Source organism: Aquila chrysaetos, chromosome 24 (assembly GCF_900496995.4).
Source record: "Aquila chrysaetos chrysaetos chromosome 24, bAquChr1.4, whole genome shotgun sequence".
In the NCBI taxonomy this organism is placed as follows: domain Eukaryota; kingdom Metazoa; phylum Chordata; class Aves; order Accipitriformes; family Accipitridae; genus Aquila; species Aquila chrysaetos.
In genome coordinates, this window is record NC_044027.1 from 6568620 (window position 1) to 6585526 (window position 16907).

The following is a 16907-nucleotide window of genomic DNA, read 5'->3' on the forward strand; positions in this document are numbered from 1 at the left end:
AGAACAACAGAAACTCCCAACAAAAATGGACTTTCCTCTTTAGTTCCAAAGTAGTGAATGGTACTTCATGAAATAGTACAATTTTTCCTGTCCTATGCTGGGGAGTGAGAGGAAGGGGAGGTAAACCTCCCTGTACTCAACTGCCTATCTATTTCTCAGTGCCTTTTCTGCTTGCTACCTGCCTCTTCCCATGGCTCTGCTCCCACCATTCCCTTCAGTCATGAACAGGGAAGGCATGTAGGGCAGATGAGTGCTAATGAGGGCACAGACATGCAGAGGGGATAGAGAGGTCATCTGGGCCTGGAAATCAGCAGGAGAACAGAACCACCTGTAGAGCAGGAGGATTTAGGGAAGGCAGGATGGGAGGGGGAAGCTGAATTTGAAGCATGATGCTGAGAGCCCCTGTTGGGTGAAGGGCTTGGGTGAGCTGGTGTGTCACAGAAATGAAGTTCTCCTTAAATCCAGGGACAGAGCTGTGAGGGTACTAATAGGCCTTAATTGCCCTGAGTAACTTCACATGGAACCACTTCCCACACCTCTGCCCATGGCCCAGGACCTCTACTTAAACTCAGGCCTGGGCCTTTATCCCCTTCCTGTGCTTTGCTGTAGTTGCACCTGTTTTCAGGCTGGTTCCTGAATTGTTGTTTAGATTTCCCAGGTTGACCTTGGACTTGACTGTTTACCTTGCTTTTGACGATCATGGGACTGTTGATGGAGACTATTGCCATTGCCTCTCTCTCACCCACATCAGGTGCTGGGTGAGTGCACCTAGTCAGTAAGGTGGCCCTGCCTCTGCTGGGGCTGACCCTTCCATCGGGAACAGCCTTGTGGCTGGTAGTGAGCAGTAAAGGCCTGTGTCTGTCACACATTGGGTCACTATCACATGGGAGAATGAGTGAGGGAACTGGCTGCTACGGGGTGTTTGGGGGCAAAAAGCTCAGCTGCCTTCATGATGCAGTAAAAGCCCTCACAAGACCATCAAGAACCCTCCAACTATCAGCCAAGACAGAGTGACAGGGTGATATCAGACCTGCTTTGGGCCTGGACCCAAGAAGGCATTTGTAGACTGGGCACTTACTGTCTCGCTTAGTGTCATCTGGCCTGTTTTGTGCTCGCAGGCGGGAGGTCAGGTTACCCAGATAGCAACCAGAGCTTACAAGGGCAGGCTCCTCTCTGTTAGTGGTACTGGGTCAGGTGAGCTCTACTGACTCTCCTTTGGCACATATTAATTCCATTTAAAGGAGGCTGGAAGAGGTGAATCAGAAACCTAGTTTGGTTATCCCTGCTGCTTAGGTTTTGGCCCATCTTTTTTTGTGTGACTGAATACCTGGAACATTCTCATGTCCTCCTGCTGCTATTCTGAAGATGCAATTATTGATCTGGTGGGTGTGGGTGGCTGAGGGGTGGGGGAAAGGGATGTGCAGTAGTTGGAAAAGAAGCTCTGGTGGCCATGGCCCTTAGTTTGTCTTGTAGCTGAACCCCCTGGAAGGCTCTGAGTGCTTTTGGACGCTTCAGTAACTTGTCTTCTCTGCCTCACAGGTGTTCACTGCCCCTTTGGCAGAAAGCTGTAGGACAACTAAGAGGGGAGTTTGGAGTGGGTAATGGAGGGGATCCCCACGCTTTACCTGGTAGAGTTTCTGTCTTTGAACCATACCCTCCACTTCATGCCCACGTGTGTGCGCTGAGCTCCTTGGCTATTGGATAGGTCATTCAGCTAATGGGTTGATTCTCCACAGAATCTAGCTACTTGACATCAGCCTCACCGCAGGCAAGACTTCCAGTGATTACTGAAGCATTGTGGCCTTTGAAGGCAATAGTGAATTGTACAGGCTCAGGTGCCTGAAGGGACTGTGATGTATCATTCTGGCTGGATGCTTGAGAGATGGCAAACATGATCAAAATAGATCTTTGGCCCCTCAGAGAGATGCTTCGCCACCAGGCTGCATCCTGGTTTGGTGTGGAGCCTGTGCTTTGGATCTGAAGCAGTGTTGTAGTGCCTTACTGTAGGACACTCTGGTGAAGACTACATGCTGGGAGCCTGAAAACTGGCTGAGATGTGGCAATTTGTACAACTGTCTCTGGTGTCCATGTCCACTTCCTTGAGACTTCATGCTTCTTGAGCATAAAGCTTGAGAGGAGCACAAAGTGGATTGTATTCTTAGTCTGTCACAGCAAAGGTTCAGGGTTCTCAGACTTAATGCAACAGTAGTTCATTTCTGTGTTTTATCCTCATTTAATGTAGAAGGGAGAAGGTTTTTGTGCCCTCAGTACGACTCCTAACAGACAATTTAATGACTGGGTTGCAAATGTGAAAGGGGAGAGGGCCAGGGCTGGCTGACTGTTTTAGGATAATACTCTGTTGGAGAGTAACAAAATCCGTCTATGTCATAAATAAATCTGAATGGCTTATTTTGGCAAAGAATATTCATTCCTGACAAATGCAATTTTGAGACAACCAATAACCACTTGCTAATTTGGGATTAAATTAGAATTGGAATCTGACATCCTCAGGTTAGCTCAGATGTAGTATTTGGTGGATTTCCAGTAGAGTCCTCTCATGTCTGATAGGAAATAATCTTTATGAGGGCTGTCAAAGGGAAGGGAATACCCAGGCTTACAAATCATTGAAGTGGGTTATTGGAAAGGGATGTGTCAGAGGATTGCTAAGTAAAGCACATTACATAAGGCTGCCCTTTGGGTTTTGGAGGTCTGGTAACTGGAACATATTTTGAAGTCTATCAATCAGACTGATTTTAGCATCTCCTGGGTTGTTAGTACTTCTCTGCTTTTTGAGGCAGAAGATGGTTTTGCTCTTCTACAACATTAAATGGGACCTTCTATGTTTTGGTGACTGTAAATGTGTGTAAAGGTGTGCAAATGTGATTCTTTGGGATGTGTCACCTGCACTTCATGGCTTAAATCTGTTACAGTATAACCTCAGCTGATAGTGCAACAGCTCAAGCTCTCTCATCAACAGGAAGGATGCTTAGCTATTGAGGGGCAAGGTAGGAAATCCTCAGTAGATTTCAGATGGCCACTGTGACGTCAAGGGACTGAGAATCTGAACTCAAAAAACTGATTAATCTAAAGTAAAAGAGTTAGGGAACAGTAACCCCGCTTGGGGTTATCTGATTTCTTGGGAAGTACATAAAAGTACAGGCAAACTTGCTGTCCTCCTGCCAGTTCATCTTCATACCACTTGCTGTACATTCTTTACAATGAATTGCTTACCCAGGCTTGGTGCACTGGAGGCATAGTTTTATGCAGGGGGGCAGTAGGCCCATTGCCTGGTGTGTGTGGGATTACTTTCAAGTGGTAAGAAGCAAAACCTTTGAAAATGATGTTTGATTTAGATTCTTGCCTCTCCTGTTGGATGGCGCTGGACTAGGTGGCATGATTCCAGGCCAGGTTGCATCGTTGGGGCTGTGGAGTTTGCCCACCTTTCAGCGCTTGAAGTGCTTTGTGTACAGCCTATCCCACAAGCACATTTTCTTCCTTGAAGAGGACAAGCTGCTGAACTTTATCCATCTGTTTTTTTAGAAGCATTGATGTGCTCATGTTTGCCCTCCCTCATAGTATTGCATGGGGTTGCCTTTGAAATTAATGAATATGACTGACATTATCACCCAAGGTGTGACTATCCCTGTAGTGAGCAACGTGGGCAATGAAATAACAGAAATGTCTGTAACTGGCAGACCAGGGAAGGGGTGGGAACAAGGAGAGCTTTGGGTCACCCATGGGTGCCCACTACCCTCTGCAAGCTGAGGAAACCGTGTCTGTAAGCCTCTTCATCCCCTGCCTTAGGCTCTTTTATTTTAGGACTTTGTCTTGTTTCTCAAGATTTATCTAGATCAGCTCCAGGTGACTGGATAAATGTCTCCTAGCAGAGGAAGCCTTTACTGATAAGCAGAACCTAGTCTGTAAGTGCATCTGATCTCCATTTCCAGCCTGACCTAATGGCTCCTAATCAGCTGGTAATGCTTCTGAGGTACCTTTTATTCCAAGGGGTGTACAAAGCTATGTAGGTAACAGAGGCTGCTCTCAGCCATGTAACTGGAGTGCAGGCTCATGCTTTTCAACTGCGTGCTAATAAATTCACATTAGCACTGTGAGCTGGTGTTGTGAAGTGCCCTCGCCATCTCTTATATTCCTAATACTAACTCTTCAAAGAGTTATTTAAAAAAGGAGTGTATTTGGAGAAATCTTAGCTTTAAATATGCTTGGCCACTCACTTTTAACTGAAGTTCTATTTATCTGATCAGTTAGTAACCCTAGTTATTCTTGAGACTGGTGTCAAACCAATTAAGCTGCAGTTTACTTTTAAAACGTCCAGAGCCATTCAGTTGTATCAAAGTTTTTAATGAGTTGCTGTGAAGAGGAAACACAATCTGCAAAAAAAGTACCACTCCAACTGACTTGTGAAATGTTGAAGAATCATGTTCATCTCAAATTTGTCCAGCACCATTACTGGTATGGACTGAAATAATAATGAATAGGAGGCAGGTGCATTGGGTTCCCATAAAAAAAAAAAAAAAAAAATCATCTGGATGTCTCACAGGCTAACAGCCCTGTGACAGGCTTCACCTACCAGAGGGAGAGGGCGAGAGAGAGATTAAGTGTGAGAGAAGGGGAGGCAGAAGGCGAGACAGAGGGAGCAGCTGAGAAGGATCCTAGGGACCCAGTACTGATCCCACAGCTGAGCACTGACTGCAGAAAGGACTCGGGTGTGGTGCAGCTTTGACAGCACTCAGGGTAGAAGACCTCTGTGGTGGCACACACAGGTGAGTGCTCTGTACCTGTTTCGGATAAAGTAGCTGTGTTTGCCGTGAGCTAAGGTGTGTTTGAGCTCCTCTTGATCACCTTCACAAGGCAGAAAAAGTGACCGATGGGGTGTGACAGACCCTGCTAATTTCATGCCTGCAGAAAGGGGAGCACTGCGACCCTTTTGTGAAACTGCAGGATTCCTGGAGCAAGTAGGGCTGAAAGGGGAGAGATGCCCTCTCTTTCCATCATGATTGTTTCTATTTTGGTTACTTCTCTATTGGATGCTAGCATAATTTTCTGCCTCTGGATGACACTTATTTTATTCCAGTATTTTAGTGCTGGATAAAGAGAGAGTTTGACAGAGGACAACCTTCAGAAGGAACGGGACAGCATTCACAGCGACCAGAGTCTTCTGGCACCTTTGTATGTGCCGGACATTAACTTATGCAGGCACAGGTCAGGCAGGGCAGTACTAGAACAATGTTGAAAATAATGTTCAGGCGTCCTGCAAAGAAAGTGGGAAGGTGGCGCATGTTGTGGCCTCTTGGAGTTTCAGAGAGATTTTCTTACCATTTGTTTCAGTGTCAAACTTCCTGGCACATTAGGACATGAAATATTAAAATAGCTTGTCATGCGAGTACTGGGCTTTTTTCATCTGTTGCCACTGGCAGGTTGGGGAAACAAATAAATAAATCAGGACCTGGGGTATTTGTAATGTGCTCTAGTTTGAAGGGTGGGGGAAATGAGAAAAAGCCTTATAACTTGAATTCCTTGTGGCATCTGAATAGCACAATTTATTTATTTTTTTTTACTGCACACAGTGGGCTTTATTAACTGTCTGCATGCCCAAGGGGTGGCATATGCAAAGTGGTTCAAACATACATAGTTAATTTTAGCTGGAGAAGAAGACATTTGGCAAAGTCCAATGGCCATACTGGGTCAAATGAAAGCAATGCAGGCATGCCTTACTCTTTACATTCATTAAAGCACATGATGGGTTAAAATGTTTTATTCAGTGTCTTAAGGAGGGGTAAAAAGTACTGATGGGGTGATATGTCTGGTAATACGTTGATGTTTAATTGCATCTTCACTGAGTCTATATTAAGCATCTGTTGCCCACTATTTTGTTTTTCTGAATGGAAAAGGGTAAGTAAATTCCAACAGTGGCCAGGCCAGATGTTGGAGCATGCAAGAAAGGTAGTCATGAGAGAGCTATCACAAGGGGAAAGTAGGAATGTTAGGTTTATAGGCAGCCAGGCTCCATCTAAATTATAGATTGTGCCAGCAAACCCCTCCAGTCAGTCGTGGATGCAAACAGATTAAATCAGTCCTGAACAAGGGAATAGAAGGAATTCTGTATACCGTGGGAAGAAGGGAGCTAATCTGCAGTGTGAAAGAAGAGCACTGCTGCTTCTTGAATTTGTTACCCTGATTCTAATCTTTTCCTTATGTTGAGTTGCATCTCAGCATGTGAAAGTCCAGCTAACTGCAGTGGGTCTAATCATGGCTCTGTGTGAACAGTGATGACAGACCTTAGCTTGCTGGTGACAAAGAGGCAGACTGGCATCTTGGGTGTAGGAGGTAAAATAACCAAGGCTTTGAGCCTTAAAATAGTCCCTTAAATTTCTTCTGGAGTGTACAACATGGGTGATCTGGTGTTGAGGGACTGGGCTGAGTATCCGCATCTTCCACTGAAATCAGAGGGAGCTGTGAGTACTCAATACTCGGTACATCACATTTATTTAAAATCAAATATTATGAGTCCAGAAGACTCATTTGGGGCACCCGCATGCATGGTGTGACTATTCCTCATTCTGGTGCAGGGCATTCTCCTGGTAAAAACAAAATGCCGTTCTGTGACCCACCTGGTCCATGGCCTGATCTGAACAAAAGAATACCCCTTTACTTATACATGATCAGCAAGATCAGTACTGTCAGACTCACCTGATTTGATATAGTATGTTGGGTGGTTCTAGGGCTGCATGTAGCTTGTAGTCTTCACTGAATTTGGACCTTTATTCCATTTTCCATGCCCTTGCTTATCCTTAAATGAATGCAACTTTTTTGCTTTTCTTGTATAGTGTTTATGGGGTTCTAATTGCTATTATGTCAAAGTAGACTTTGAACCTGACTACTGAGCTTGGATATCTTGACCCATTACATATCTCTGAATATTTCTGCCCAAAAGCCTCCCTGACATCGCCTTGACCTTCAGCGCAGTGACTGACCAGACACCCATGCTGCAGGGGAATGGTGTGGCTTGGCCAAGTGACTCAAGTGTGAGACTAGCTTTTGCCCTTGGTCATCTGTTCATGAACTGGAAAATCCAGTCAGCTTTTTGGACCTACCGGGTCTTGGTTTCTTCACTTCTTGCTCTGTCTGAGCCATACAGTGGACACCAACAGTCTATAGGAAGGGTTGTGCCAGTTGTCACTGGTCAGAAGGGGTAGAGTTCATACTGATATACTGAAGAAGAAAGGAATTGCAGGGAAAACAGAAGTTTAGAAGAATCTCATTTCCAGATAAAATGTACTTTTAAATTCAGTCCTGAAATAACTGACCTGCAGCTGTTGCCCCTTGACACTTCTTCACTGCCCTTCATTAGGGGAATGAACTTGCTTCCAGGGAAAAACATGCCCCGTTTGCACTGAAAGCGGTGACCGCTGCTGAATGCACCAGGCTTCGTGATGACATTTTGCAGGTTTTCAGTGGTATGTGGTAGCTTATCTACTGGCATGCAGGGGTTAACAGGAGTTTTGGGTGGGCGGGTGGAAAACAAGCTGTGAAATGGAAGAAGGTCAGTCTCCTGGAGGAGTTTGCTCTGTCACAGATGGTTTTAAGTTATCAGTCCATCTGTAGGAGAGGTCTCCATTCCTTCCTGCCCCCAAAAAATGTAAAACTAGGGCTCGAAATAAGGCAAAGCCCTATCAGGTCCAGGTTCAGTGGACCAAGCAGAATTGTGGCGCTCCTGGTACTTGCTAGACCCAACTGTCTATCTAATTAGGAATTCCTCAGTTGTTCAAGCAGACCCCAACAGCTAAATGTGATTTGAAACTAACTAACATCGGCAGTGCACTTTTCAGTGGGGAGCAAATCACTGGAAAGGGAGCATATATGGGAACGGGAACAGCAGTAAGCCTTGTGGCTCTGGATAGCTCAGGTACTTTGGTTGGGCTAACTCTGCTAAGTGGAAGGATCTTGCTGCAGTTGATGAGAGCTGAATTCAGGTTTCAGTAGAAGCTGACAAATGCTTCCTCTGGGAGCATTCCCATGGCTTACATGAAGTGTTACTGTCTTTCGAGACTTGTGTAGCAACTGGTTTTATTAAAGGTACTTAACGTTAAGGCTACAGCATCTGATCAACAAAGTAACATAACTGCTGCCCTGGACCAGTAAGACTAATGTCTAAGGAAGCATCCTTGGGATGATCATTGGCCAAAATAGGTGGAGGAAGGGGCTGTGGGAAACCCACTAGGACACTGCTAGAAAACGGTGTCTGCTACTGAGTGAGAGGGTTTTCCAGCAGCAGATGGAAAATCCTTGTTGTCTTATTTTCTTGGCTTGTTAGCTTTCAAATTGTTTATATCTGACTTTGGAATTGCTTCTACTTTTACATCATTGCAAATGTAACACGGGATGTAGAACTGAATGATCTGAGCCCAAGCGTCAGTTTGAACAATCACATTTTCCTCTGTTGACATTGTTTTCTCTATGAACTGGGAAGGTATAAATACTGTCACCAGCAATAACTGTCAAAAGGAAAGAAGGAATGATAAAAATTACTCCAGAATTTCATTTTCACATTTATCTTTTAAATTGTTCATTAAAATGGTGATCCCCAGCCCTGCAAAGGAGAAGTTTTTGGTATCTGGATCAGAACAGCTGACAGATCATAATGCTACCACCAGTGTCTTTTCCATTGAAAGATCATCTTTCTAAGACTAGCGGAAATGGTGCTTTTCATGGTTCTTCTGTCTTTGTCCTCTCTGATATGAGTCTTAACTATAGGACAAAGTTTTGCTGTATGTTCCCTTCCCCATTAACCACAGATTTTAGAACTCTAATCTCCTGATAGGAAACAAGCGGAAAACCTTGTTATGGTTCGGTCAGCTCAGATATCACGTGAACCATGGTCACCATGATAAAAATATTTCCATTTCCCACTTCTGGAGCCAGCCCTTCATCTCAGAGTTGAACATGAGGATTTAATATGAATATATGACACACAAGGCAAAGGAAAAAAAAGATTGCATGCTCTCAGCCAGAAGTGAATGAAAGTAGACTCCCAGACTGAGCGGGCTTTGTTGCCTGCATGTAGTGCTCCTGGGACAAGATAGCATTCGGTCCCAGACTGGCCATCTCTGTGAACATCAGGAACTAAACAGAGGTATCTTTGCTTCTAAATGAGCTTTCTGAGTAGAGGAGTGGAGGTTTACAAGTTGCAAGGGCAGACTGGAAGCAAAAGATTTTGGGGCACAATATGCTGCACTTGTACTTCTAGGGTAAACCCGTCCATGGAAATGAGTGGCCTTGTTGCTGCTCATGGGAACAAGGATCAGCCCATGGCTGTGCTGGAAGGAAAGACTGCAAATTGAGATGTCTGTTTTAGCTGTAGCAGTGAAGCTGTTCTAGGAGGAACTGGATTTCTTTCAGACCTCTGAGAATAGCACAGACTGAAAGACTCTACTTATGAAGGCCAAGCCCAGGCATGCTTGCTCCATACACAAATGCAATAATCCACTGGTTTTACTTCTCTGCTAAGGAATTATGAGATATCCTAAGGACTCGTGGCCTCTGAGATCCAGTCTACTAGTGTGTCCTACAAAACTTGGATGTACAGCTTGTCCCTTCCTTGGAAAAGCCACTGATCTGCACAAATGTTTGTACTTCTTTGAGGCACAAAGTCTTGGCACTTGGAAATCCAGCGTTGCCTTGACTGATGGTCACATCTGACCAAGTTGGCCCACTGCCTTGTTTGAGGCTTGCCAAAGGCACTGGGTTCAACTGCACCTCCCCTGGTGCTGTGGGAAGCGTGGGTGTATAATGAGCCCCCTAAAACTGCATGCAGCACAGTATAGAGACATCCTGGCTAGGCAGCTATTGAGCACAGATGTCTCCACTCACCCAGAAGCTACGTGTAAGGGGGACAAGAATTTGTAATTTCTTTTGCCACTTAGTGACAGTTAAAATAGCCTAATTAGGGGCATGGCTTTCTTCATACAGATCGCTAATATCTGTGACCAAGAGACCTGTTGAACAGCTATGAAGAGCGCTGTGGTTTGAGTTAACAGACAAAGCCACCGTGGTCTGGGAGACTCAGTATTGACATCGAGCAGGATCATCTCCTCAGAACCTCAACCTGTAAGGTAGTGAGTTTGGTCATGTCACCACTGAGATTTGTGTGAGCATGATACAGAGCTGGGAGTATAAAGTGTCACCTTCACTGTCATGGTAGACATTGCTCTGTGTTGCATTAGGTCTGAAAATTGTAAATGCTCTGGGAGGAGCGGTCTCCTATAGCATACACTGATTTCCCTGGTAAGATGGCAGGCTGTTGAAGATCTGCCCTAACTGTCCCATGGAGCTAACATGGGACTTGTAGCACAGGTACACTATGGTTTCTAATGTTTGTTGTCTTGGAGGCATTGTTTCTTGGGACAGCAAGTAGGGATATGTTGTTTTTTCCTCTGGACATTTAGTAAAACTCTGTTGTATTTGCTCTGCGATATTTGCTGTAAATTTATTGCCTGTATGAAAATGCATGTCTATGTTATGGAAGAATTAATGGGTATGTTGTGGACATCAAAAGGAACAGACTGACCTGTTCTCATGTTGTCACCCCTTACCTGCTTCACCAAACTGACATGAATTCACTGTCTTGTTCACTGCTGTTAGGGCTTAATTGCTTTCATTCACTTAGAAAATATAGATGGTGTGGTGTGTCTCCTTTTGGCATTTTGTGTCCATGCTGCTTTAATAAATAAATAGGTATAAAGTATCTGGTGTATGCATACGTAAATTGTGGACAGTATGAGCAATCACTTATGTTATATTCATAATCCCTGAGACAGAAGAGAAGATCAAGTCAAGTATAGATTTACCGAAGGGATAAGTCACACAAAATCTGATCCTTGGGCATTCCTCCCCACTCTACACAAGACCTCCATTCATCACTGGAGTGCTTGTGACGTTCCCCCTCTGTGACCTGCTCAGAAGTTTTCGTGAAGTTGCACTGCTGCAGTTGCTGGCCTTCAGTTCTGTGGTTCTAACAAAAGTCTTTGAGATTTTCCTTTAAAAAGCTTCTGAAATGGGAAGACTCAAGCTCAAAATATTACTTAAAGTTAACAAATAAACAAAGAAAGCCCACCCAAAGCTAAAAGAGAAATTTTAGGTGGAAGATCTTTCTTCTCAGTGACTATCTCAGTCCTCTGGTGTAAAGCACAGCTAGAATTTGAGACTGAGCACACAACAATTTGGTATTTTGTTTAGAACATTTTCTGTGTGGGGACTGTCCTGATTTTTATGAATTACAAAGACAAATAATGCTGCATCTGTTGCTGATTAATTTATTATAATGATGATTCAAGTCTTCTACTGTGGTCTATGTTAACGGCTTTGTACTCCACATTTACTGTGCTTGTGTTGATGTCTGTGGTACGTCCCATGCCTCTGGACCCATCACCTCTGTATGAACCACTCACTGCCTGTCACTTCTCTACAAGTTTGGCTAATTTTGCTCACTAGTCTCTGCCAGCAATTATGTCACATCTTGTCTGTGTGTTCCACTGTCTGAACCTCATAAATAAATACTTGCAACACAACTAGTACCTCCAAATCCTGTGACTCCAAAATGTTTTGCTTATTCACTTAGCTGATTTACGGCCATATCACTAGTGACCACTTAGACTGCAAAAGGGAATGGGCTCTTACTCTGTCTCATCCAGACACACTGATGGATAAGGGCAGACCTCACATCCCATCAGGCTACCTGGTTTATTTAGGTAGATTAAAAATATTGTCAGTAGTCAAGGACTTGCTTCTGCTCTGCTTTCAAAGCAGTGGAAGCTTTGCTACTATCTCCAAAAGGGATGTCTCCGCAGCTGAAAAGCAGGCAGACTTCTGCCTGGGACGAGAAATAGCCAAGTCTTGGTTACCTGAACAAGGCTAATGCATGACAATGATGTGTTTTTCAGAGGAATGAGTGTTGAGCTACTTCCAGTGTTAGCCCTGTTGTGCTGGGGATGTTGGTCAACAGCATTTCATCTAGGGAGGGGTAGATTGTCTTTTGGAAGTATTTGTCTGCCTCAGTTGAATAAATAACAACCTCAGTGATCATCTTAGTGTGGACACCTATGTTTCAAGCAGATGTGAGTGGAGATATGAATTACAATATGATAATTTTTGGAAGGCTTTTGCTGTCTTTCTTTTCAAAAATCTGATTTCTTTTTCTAGGATTGAACTGAAGTCAAAGCAAAACCATGGTTATTCATGTAACAAGGGAGTAGAAATTTTAAAAGTAAGCAGGGCAGGGTCTGAATGACTCTGTACCAGCTGGTATGTTATTTTCTGGTCCTCATTTAACACAGAAGACACTAGAAAATGCGATGTGGTTGGATTAATTATGCTGAAGGAATGTTCTCTTGCATATCCTGGCACTGTTATTTTAACTGTGCAATCAATGTGTGGCATTAACATGCTTCTGTCTCACTCTTCAGAAGGCAAGAATTCACAGGAGTTTAAGGACTCACAGCAGCTTATCTTTAATCCAAGTGAATTTCTGAAATATTTAAGGCCCTCTAAAGTCTGCAGTTTGTGCATAGTGCACATAGTGCATCTTGTACATTGAGATGATGCATACATGGTGTTTACTACTACCTATACAAATATTGTCAGTATTTTTTTTTAAACTAGATTTGAATGTAGCCATCTCAACAGGTTATAATTATGTTAACATATATCCACAGTCACACTGGACTGAGAACAACTGTCTGACATGATGCATTTGGTAACATAAGAAGATAATAAATTTCTTGATGGCTTTGGACCTGAGAATTTGGACCATATTCATGTTTCAGTGTAGATGCTCATCAATATTGCCTAGTGTAGAGGGAAGAAGTTGGGAGTAGCAATGAATAAATGTGAGTGTAACATAAAAGAGCTTAGGGGAATACTGTTGCAAGCTAATGTCAAGTAATAATGTTTGTTGAAAGTTGTAAGCATTAGACATTTCAGCTCCAGGAGTGGTGACATGTTTAGGAAGATACAAGACTGCAAAATGCAATAGGGGATTATAATGTTTGCTATTAATACAGTTCAGTACTTTGGAGGACAAATTAAGTCCATCAGAAGAGGATGATCAAGAGTCTCCAAAAATCTCTGCCATTTGCTCTGCAATGCCCTGCCTGGTGCAGGGCAGGGTGCCCTGGAATCATCTTATTTTCATTTCAGTTTTGGGTCTTTTCCCTCCCACAAGCTGTTCATTCCCTTCATTTGCCATTTTTAAAACATCTACCAATGGTTTACAGAAGTAACTATGTGATATGCCAAAATTCCAACACACAAAAGCTGGAACACTGAAATGTAAAGCTCTTGTTTTGGTGGATAACAACAAAAGTCACCCATACCAGACCAGGGAGGTGATAGAAAGAGAGGACTTGGCTGTCATTCGCACAGTCCCATGTATCATTTCCCATTTCTGTTGGTTCACATGCATTTCCACTGAAGTCAGTGAGGCTCACAGAATGATTTTCCAAGTAATCAATTATTTATGAGATTTGCGTAGTGTGCAGAGCCCTAAAATAAGATTTGTGTTAAGGACAATAGTGGAGCCAGTGATTTCTTGTGGAGAGATGTCTATGTTCCTATTTGTAACTGCTGATTAATGGAAAAACAAAGTTTATCCTTTTGGTTCAGAATTTGACTCAGAAGTACTGTGAGTTACACTTTGGCCTATCTGTGGGACATACAGCACAAATGATTTTTGTTAGCTTAGTTGTCTTTTACCCTTAGCTGAAACCAAGTGTCACACAGATAATGCAACTCCAAGCTAAATGTATAACAAGGAGATGTCAGGGTCCTACCCAGAGTTTTCATCAGGTGTAGCGTGGCAATACTAGGTTGTATGAATGTCTGATATGGGGAACAGAATTAAGATCATAGGTGTGCTGACAAAGTCCATCTGCCTTTTAAAACTGTTGAAAGTTGCATGTTCTTGTGTGACTCTGTGTTGACTGAAGGAGTGCAGAGGGTAAATAGAGACACGGCATTAATCCCACATGGGAATCTAATCTAATTGCTCTTTCAGAGCTTCAGTAACTCTATAGTTTTTGAGCATCTCTCATATGACAAGGAATCTGCCTTCACAGTTTGCTTGCAAGATAGTGATGTGTTACATTACACGTTGCCCAATTTATAAATACAGGGAAAGAGACACCTTTGGCAGAAGGTCACATGAGTGATCTATAACAATAACTAGTTAATGCCAAGTTCACACTTCACCATTTCCTTCTAAAGTAAGTAGCAGCTTATAGTCTGCTCTCAGGTCTGTTGCTAATTTAGACAAGCTAATTTAGATCAGGATGTGCTTCTGCTTCATGCCCCAGTTTAGACATCCATCTCTGTGGCTTTCTTCTCAGCAACTGCTCTTGCCATCCATCAGAACTCACCACGTGAGTGCCATGTGGTGTAATATTTGCCTGAAACACGAGAGGAGGTCTTTGGAGGAAAGCCAGATGACATGGAAATGGAAGAGGTGACAGACGGATGCTGTTAGATGTGTACATTTTCCATTTAGCTCTGCTAGCCATTTTCGTACCTGGTTTGTGTTTGTTCAAAACTGTGTCATGATGTGTTTTGGAAAGACATGTCATGATCTGTTGATTGGCAGACCTCTCTCAACTTGGCTGCTAGGATGTGGCAAATGAGGAAGGGCAAACTGCGTCATAAAAGTGAGCAGAATTAAGGTCTGTCATTTCCCTTGTGAACTGTAAATAATTAAATGATTTGTCTTTTTCACAGGAGAACCTGTAGTCTGTTTGTGCTGACCATAGGCAGCTGAGCAAAGCATCATGACAAGCCATCAGGCAGGTGAGAGAACAGATACAGCTATGAAAACTATCTGGGGTACCCCTGAGAATAAGCTCAACTTAGTTTTCTCATTTGGCAATTAGGTATCTGTTTCTCACCACCACAAGGAGGGACACCAGTAACTGGCCCATCAGGGTCTGCTGACCTTTGCAATAGTGTCTTTCTCATGCCAGATTTTGAAGTGTTATTTGGAACAATAACTGATGTAAAGCATTCCCTATCCAAATAATTGCTAGACCTGTAAGCTGATGTGGCCCTGGATTGTGATCTTGGTTGCAGATTTTCCCACTTGGGCCCTAGCTTTGCAGTAAGTCAGCACAAAACCACAGACCTTAATGCTCCAGCCTTTGGACACACTTACATCCTGCAGTACTAGAACGGGTGGGTCCTTTATAGTCCAAGAGGAGCTGAGTAGGAACAGTTACTATTCTATAGAGAGACAATGCAGATTAAGAGATTGTTTCTAAAGGACAAACATGTTATCTTAATTGAATGTATTTTTCCTTGCCTTTCCAGTAAAATCTTTCAAGAAATCTTCTGTCCCAGGAGTTATTATCACCCAGTTTGTAGACGATATTCCAAATGGATGCAGTACACCTGACTTTGAGCGGAAACCTGTCACTCTGACATTGCAGGAAGGTGAGGTTCTTGAAAAGCCACAGACCTGGAGGCTTGACTCCATGTCTCACCTACATGAAACAATTATTGTAATTAAATCAAGCTAGTTTCTAAAGAGATTTGACTAGACCAGAAAAAAGTGTTGTCTGGCCAAAGTCTTTGTTGTACTGACGAAAATTCCATCGGTACTAATAGACGTCTCCTGAGTTTTCACTAGTGTATGCAAAATCAAAATCTGGCTCCTAATGTATACAACAAATCCTGTGAATTCTGCAGGAAGCTCTCAAAGTATTTTGCAGCAAAAGATTGAAATAGTTCTTTCTTCCTATTGAACTAACTTGTATTATGGGCGTTCAGCACTAAAATTAACTGCTTTTTAAAGTAAGATATGCTGACTGCAGATGCTATTTAGGCTGTACTTCTCCTTCAAGAAGCAATATGGATGTTGCATAGAGTATAGAGAAGGCAGCTAATGAGCCGAGACCTAAAATCAATGGGAAGACTTCCAGTAATCTCTCTGCACTTGCAGAGTCTTTTTTTTTTTCTTTTTTTTTTTTTTTTTTCTGAAGTGGGATAGCCTGAGGAGATCGTGTGGCTTCTCTTCCCTCACAAGACTGAACTGTTTCTAGCACCCTGGATTTCAATGTTGTCACACCCATCTATTGATTTTCACGAGCCATTGAGATTTTATGAAGGAGCACAGTGGCCTCTAGTGGTACATTCCTCCTCCTCCCCCACCTTCCTTCCACCTACAAGTTTCAGGCATGAACCAAGGCGGTGGTCAGTCACCCTGTCTCAATTTTCCAAGTTACTTCATTTACAGTACATCTTGTGGTTCATATACAAAACGTTAGGAGATTCAGGTGGGTCACTGTGTAAAGTGAATTCAGTGTCTATGCAGATGCATGATGAGTGTCTTTAATGATATTGTCATCGCCCTGTTGCATTCAGTGCATGGATTAGCTGATACTCCTAGCTGTGGAGTTGTGTCCTGTGACAGATGGCAAGCATGGGAAATTGCAGCCAGAATGGCTAAAATTTGACAAAGGTATAATCAATTGGAAACAGACTTTAATAATAGATAGTACTGCAATCTCAGAAAAAGTTGGAAGATGCCATTTGATAAGAATTGGTTGGCAGGAGCTTGCTGCATCAAATAAGTTTTTTGGCGGTGACTGCAGAAGGGTGTGGGAAATATTGCAAGACTTTCTGGGGAGAATTTTTAACAGTGTTGGTCACATGAAGACCAAAACTATTGCAAAAGAAAGATAGTAATTGTTTCTGCCCTGACCTATATCCATGGATAACTCATCTCCATTTCTATTCCTCTGTGACACTCCCACTTACCTATACACAAGTCACTTCTCTGATTTGTTGTTTCATCATGTTTCTTATGTCTTTGAAGCCTTTTGGAAGAAAAAGAAAGGGTTTGTACTAGG

The 16907-nt window shown here is 43.0% G+C and overlaps 1 protein-coding gene across 11 annotated transcripts in view; it reads left to right on the forward strand.

The window, feature by feature from the left end:
• Window positions 1–4556: 4556 nt before the first annotated feature.
• Window positions 4557–16907, forward strand: part of IGFN1 (immunoglobulin like and fibronectin type III domain containing 1) — a 41014-nt gene continuing 28663 nt past the window's right edge. For 7 of the 11 annotated variants that reach the window (XM_030000961.2, XM_041119639.1, XM_041119642.1 and 4 more), the window contains exons 1-3: window positions 4599–4781; window positions 14782–14850; window positions 15367–15489. In XM_030000961.2, coding sequence (XP_029856821.1) covers window positions 14832–14850; window positions 15367–15489 — 142 coding nt within the window. In that variant the 5' untranslated portion in view covers window positions 4599–4781; window positions 14782–14831. Of the gene's footprint in view, window positions 4782–9987; window positions 10131–14781; window positions 14851–15366; window positions 15490–16907 lie in introns of all 11 variants that reach the window. The other 4 variants (XM_041119645.1, XM_041119646.1, XM_030000960.1 and 1 more) reach the window with 3 other exon arrangements.